The following is a 6,028-nucleotide window of genomic DNA, read 5'->3' as shown; positions in this document are numbered from 1 at the left end:
GTAGTGATCTTCCTCCCATATTTGGGCATACCGGGGGTTGTAAAAGAAATCTAATATATATATTAGAGTTAATCTGCAATACTGTCTTTTAACCACTGGGAGGGAGGGAGGGAGGGAGGGAGGAAGGAAGGAAGGAAGGAAGGAAGGAAGGAAGGAAGGAAGGAAGGAAGAAAATAGGATGAATGGGAGGCAGAGAGGGAGGGAGGGAGCCCAAAATATCCCTGTAAGCAAGATTAAGTCATTAAGTGAGTCTTGCCCTATTTTATGACTTTTCTTCCCACAGTTAAGTGACTCCCTGCTCTTGCTAGTAACATGGTTGTTAAGTGAACCTGGCTTCCTCGTTGACTTTGCTTGTCAGGAGGTCGCAAAGGTGGATCACGTGACCCCAGGGCGCTGCGACCGTCATAAGAAGTCAGTGTCCAAGCGCCTGGATTTTGATCACGTGACCACCGAGGCGTTGCAAAGGCCGACATTGTGAAAAGTGGGTGCCACATCCCTTTTTCCAGTGCCGTCGTAACTTGGGAGGGTCACCAAACAAACCGTCGTAAGTCAGGGACCTCCTGTAGACACTGTGAAGTGCTGTCGCAATGCCGCCATTACAAAAAGGTGGATCCCACAAGCGGGGTGTTTCCTTCTTTCCCAGGGGGACCCTTCCTCTCTCCTCCAGCGCTGCCCTCCAGGCCCTGCGAGGGGCGAAGGAAGACATTCAGAGTTACGTCCAAGATCTCAACCAGGAGCTTGAGAGGCGACGGCAGCGTATTTTCCAGATCCAGAGAGAGAAGGTGAGTGGGAGGCCCATGCTGGGCTTGTCATTCAGGCCCCAGGAACCATCAATTTAGCGGAGTGACTTCTCAGCGGGTTCCTTTATTGGCGCCGCGGTGGCGCAGTGGTCAGAGTGTGGTACTGCAGGCTATTTCTACTGATCACTGGCTGCCAGCCATTTGGCAGATCAAATCTCACCAGGCTCAAGGTTGACTCAGCCTTCCGTCCTTCCGAGGTGGGTCAAATTCATTTCATTCATTCATTTATTTGGTTTGCATGCCGCCCTATTCCCGAGAGACTCAGGGCGGCTAACAATAAAAAGGGGAGGGGGATACAAAAAATAGAAATTAAAAACAGCAATTTAAAATTCACCAACAGTCGTAACCTCGAGTGGGGCTGGATGATTCAACAGCCCTCTAGGCCTGCCGGAACAGCCAGGTCTTAGTTGTTTTGCGGAAGGCCGGAAGGGTAGTAAGGGTCCAGATCTCAACGGGGAGATTGTTCCATAGAGCTGGAGCACCCACAGAGAAGGCCCTCCCCCGGGGAGTCGCCAGCCGACATTGGCCAGCAGATGGAATCCGGAGGAGGCCTAGTCTGTGGGATCTAATAGGTCTTTGGGAGGTGACTGGCAGGAGGCGGTCTCTCAAGTACCCAGGTCCAATGCCATGTAGGGCTTTATAAGTGACGACTAGCACCTTGAAGCGTATCCGGAGACTGATTGGTAACCAGTGCAGCTCGCGGAGGATAGGTGTAACGCGGGTGTACCGAGGTGCACCCACAATCGCTCGCGCGGCTGCATTCTGGACAAGCTGAAGTCTTTGAACACTCTTCAAGGGCAGCCCCATGTAGAGCGCGTTACAGTAGTCCAGCCTTGAGGTGACGAGGGCGTGAGTGACTATCCGAAGGGCCTCCCGGTCCAGATAGGGTCGCAATTGGTGCACCAGGCGAACCTGGGCAAAGGCCCCCCTGGTCACAGCCGACAAATGGTGTTCTAAAGTCAGCTGCGGATCCAGGAGGACCCCCAAATTGCGGGCCCTCTCTGAGGGGCGTATAATTTCACCCCCCAGGCTAAGAGATGGAATAGTTGGACCATCTTTGGGAGGGAGCATCAATAGCCACTCGGTCTTGTCGGGATTGAGCGCAAGTTTGTTCGTTCCTATCTAGACCCTGATAGCCTCCAGGCACTGGCACATCACTTCTACCACTTCACTGAGTTGGCACGGGGCAGACAGATACAATTGTGTATCGTCCGCATATTGATGATATTTAATCCCGTGCCAGCGTATGATCTCACCCAGCGGCTCCATTCATTCAATGAGGATCCAGATTATTGGGGGCAAGAGGCTGACTCTGTAAACCGCTTAGAGAGGGTTGGAAAGGACTGTGAAGCGGTATATAAGTCTAAGGGCTATTGTTAGTCCTTCCTTCCTTCCTTCCTTCCTTCGAACCCTTCCCTCCCTCCCTGCCTTCTTTCCAAGGTGTGCAGTGGTTAGAATGTGGTATTGCAGGCTAACACTGCTCACATTGCCAGCAGTTCGATCCTGACCAGCTCAGGATTAACTCATCCTTCCGTCCTTCCGAGGTTGGTGAATTGAGGACCTGGATTGTTGGAGGTAAAGAGGCTGACTCTGTAAACAGCTTAGAGAGGGGCTGTAAAGCACTGTGAAGCGGCATATAAGTCCAAGCGCTATTGCTATTCCTTCCTTCCCTCCCTCCCTCCCTTCCTTTCTCTCTCTCTCTTTTCTCTTCCTTTCCTTCCCTTCCTTTCAGCCTACCTACCCAGATTAGAAACTCAAAATACCCAGGTAAAAATTAAATGTAACGAGAAAAACGCTAAGGAAGTTACCAAATGGATGTTAGCAGAGGTGGGTTCCTACCAGTTCGCACCTATTCGGTAGAACCGGTTCGTCAAATCTGACTGAACCGGTTAGAAGAGGTTCCACCAGTCGACCCGGAAAGCAGGCCACACCTACAGAAGAGGTTCCAAAATTTTTTGAAACCCACCACTGGTCCTTGGATATGATTATTCTACACTAGCATGCTCATATTTATAAAACTCAGTGCCTCTGTGAAAGGTAAGGATGACTACTGCGTTTGTGGTGCAATCAGAACATTGCGTGTGTTGAAGTTGTTTTAACGCAAACCAAAGATGCCTTTTAAAAAAACAAGTTTACATCCTATTCTTATGCATGCCAGTGCTGTGTGGGAGGTAATTTAAGGTGGTTCTGACAAGTGTCGTCGGCATCTTCATATCCGGTCACATGGGCGGCAAGCCACTCCCATCCGGTCACATGGGCGGCAAGCCACTCCCACAAAGGAGGCCACACCCGCAGAGTAGGTTCCAACAATTTTTGAAACCCACCACTGGATGTTAGCCCCTGAAACTATAGATTTACGTACATTTCTACTAAGAAATAACTGTGGGGGATCTTACCTAGAGGGGTTTGAATGCTTAATTTTAAATTTGAGTTCGGTTCTCAGTAACAGATCACTAGCTCCCCCCAAAATGCTAGTTTCAAAAAAACAAAAAATGGTTCGACAGAGATTGCGTTCATCAAAAAAGGATATATAATGTGGAATACAAGAAAAGCAAAAAGGCCCCCTCCGAGGAGCACACTTACTACTTAAAGCAGCTGAAAGCACTTCCCTGACCTTCCTTCCTGCCATGATGGTGCAGTGGTTAGAATGCAGCATTGCAGGCTAACTCTGCTCACATTGCCAGCAGTTCGATCCTGACCGGCTCGAGGTCGACTCAGCCTTCCGTCCTTCCGAGGTGGGTAAAACGAGGACCCAGATTGTTGGGGTTTGCAAGAGGCTGGCTCTGTAAAACCGCTGCAAAAGCGCGGTGAAGCGGTGCATAAATCTAAGTGCTATTGCTTGCTAAGTGCTATTGTGCGTTCCCTGACTTAACAACAGTTCTTTCCAAGTTGTGCAATCACTCGAAGAGCCGAGGTGGCGCAGTGGTTAGAGCGCTGTACTGCAGCCACTTCAGCTGACTGCTAGTTCTGCAGTTCGGCTGTTCAAATCTCACCGGCTCAGGGTTGACTCAGCCTTCCATCCTTCCGAGGTGGGTAAAATTAGGACCCAGATTGTTGTTGGGGGCAATATGCTGACTCTGTAAACCGCTTAGAGAGGGCTGAAAGCCCTATGAAGCGGTATATAAGTCTAACTGCTATTGCTATTGCTATTCTGTTCTTTAGGAGGTGGAGTTGAGGCAGCAGAAAGAGCAGCTTCACCTGGAGAGCCAGTCCGTTCTGGAAGCTCTCAAAGAACACCTGGTTCAGGTGAGTCACTCCTTAAGCCCAGGTAGTGGGATACTTTTGCTTCTGGAACTCGCTTCGGTACATCGGTGGTTTCGGTGGCGAGGATAGTTGTACCCTGTGGCACACAGGTTTGGTTCACCGACAAATGCGCGCCCGACAAATGCGTGGCGACAAAACGGCCGCGACAAAACGGCGACGGCGAAAGCGCGCCCACTAAAGCGTGTCGACAAATGCGCACCGACAAAAGCGCACCATCGAAAACAACGTGAAAACAACGTTAACAACCCTAACCCTTACCCTAACCCTAACCTAAAACGTATATATTTGATTGATAATATGTGATTTCGTATAAGTTGTAATTGAGGACTATGGAAAGGATGCACAAAAATCTTGTAACCAATCGACACGCTGTATGTAATTGAAGGTGGTTTTATGTTTTGTGTTTCGTTTATGTCTGTCTAAAAATAAAAACTCTTTTTTTTAAAAAAAAGCTTCTCAGATGAGAAGCAAAATGTCTTCAAAGAAAAAAAAACAGAAAGTTCAGTGGCCTCTTGGAGGAAAAAAAGCACCTTTGGGACAATGTGCCTAAAAGGTAAATAGCAATAGCAATAGCAATAGCAGTTAGACTTATATACCGCTTCATAGGGCTTTCAGTCCTCTCTAAGCGGTTTACAGAGTCAGCATATCTCCCCCACAGTCTGGGTCCTCATTTCACCCACCTCGGAAGGATGGAAGGCTGAGTCAACCTTGAGCCGGTGAGATTAGAACCGCTGAACTGCAGATAGTAGTCAGCTGAAGTGGCCTGCAGTACTGCACTCTAACCACTGCACCACCTCGGCTCTTGCTTGCTAAATGATTGCTTGCAAATGTTGTTCTTCTCCATAGGAACACATGAGCGATATCCTCACCCTGCAGCGCAGCTGGTTGAAGGAAGGACAGGAGAAAGACAACTCCAGGTTGGGGCCATCGCCAGAAGGGAAAGTTGGTGAGTTGCGGGCCTGCCCGGGAGAAGGTAGCTTGTGGGAGAGACAAGGCAGATATCCCAGGCCCATCAACCAACCGAAGGAGGAACTGGATCTTGAGACAGAGGGGTGAGTGTTGCAAGAGAGGACAGGACTTAGTTGACCCCACAACTTGATGTCCTCCACTAAAAAAAATATCCCACGATCCGTGTCAGGAGTTTGTTGCAACAATCATATCCAGAAAGCACAGACGGGTAACTGATTCAGCAGGATTCATTAACTTCTCTTTACATATAATATAACACGTGAAATAAGTATACAACACTCGAACAGGTTTTTCCAACGTGGTAGCAAATACAAGCAAGCACAGGTAGAGGACGAGAGAATAGTTTCAGTTTCACTTCCGAGCAGCAGACTAGGTAGAGGAAGAGGAGAGGAGGAGGAGGAGGAGGAGGAGGAGGAGGAGGAAGAGAAGGAGGAGGAGGAGAAGAAAGAAGAAAAGGAGGAGGCAGAAAAGAAGAAGAGGAAAGAAAGAGGAGGAGGAGAAGGGGAGGAGGAGGAGGAGAAGAAAGAATAGGAGGGGAGAATAAGAAGAGGAAGAGGGGAGGAGGAGGAGAAAGAGAAAGAGGAGGAGGAGAAGAAAGAAGGAAAGGAGGAGGCAGAGAAGAAGAAGAAGAGGAGGAGGAGGAGGAGGAAAGAGAAGAGGAGGAAGAGAAGGAGGAGGAGAAGAAGAAAGAAGAAAAGGAGGAGGCAGAAAAGAAGAAGAAGAAAGAAAGAGGAGGAGAAGAAGGGGAGGAGGAGGAGAAGAAAGAATAGGAGAGGAGAACAAGAAGAGGAAGAGGGGAGGAGGAGGAGAAAGAGAAAGAGGAGGAGGAGAAGAAAGAAGGAAAGGAGGAGGCAGAGAAGAAGAAGAAGAAGAAGAGGAGGAGGAGGAGGAGGAGGAGGAAAGAGAGGAGGAGAAGAAGGGGAGGAGGAAGGGGAGGAGGAGGAAGAGGAGGAGAGAAGAAAGAATAGGAGGGGAGAACAAGAAGAGGAAGAGGG

The 6,028-nt window shown here is 49.2% G+C and overlaps 1 protein-coding gene across 1 annotated transcript in view; it reads left to right on the top strand.

Moving 5' to 3' along the window:
* LOC148048824 (uncharacterized) overlaps positions 1-5,006 on the top strand; it is a gene marked incomplete at its 3' end in the record, with an annotated part of 24,804 nt that extends 19,798 nt beyond the window's left edge. The window contains 3 exon segments of the mRNA XM_087703742.1: positions 644-782; positions 3,963-4,046; positions 4,911-5,006. Of these exon segments, the coding sequence (XP_087559868.1) occupies positions 644-782; positions 3,963-4,046; positions 4,911-5,006 (319 nt within the window).
* Between the last annotated feature and the right edge of the window lie 1,022 nt (positions 5,007-6,028).

Source organism: Thamnophis sirtalis, unplaced genomic scaffold (genome assembly GCF_051295495.1).
Source record: "Thamnophis sirtalis isolate CommonGarterSnake01/CBP01778 unplaced genomic scaffold, rThaSir2_p1.2 scaffold_2, whole genome shotgun sequence".
NCBI classification, from domain to species: domain Eukaryota; kingdom Metazoa; phylum Chordata; class Lepidosauria; order Squamata; family Natricidae; genus Thamnophis; species Thamnophis sirtalis.
This window is presented reverse-complemented; position numbering and strand designations above follow the sequence as displayed.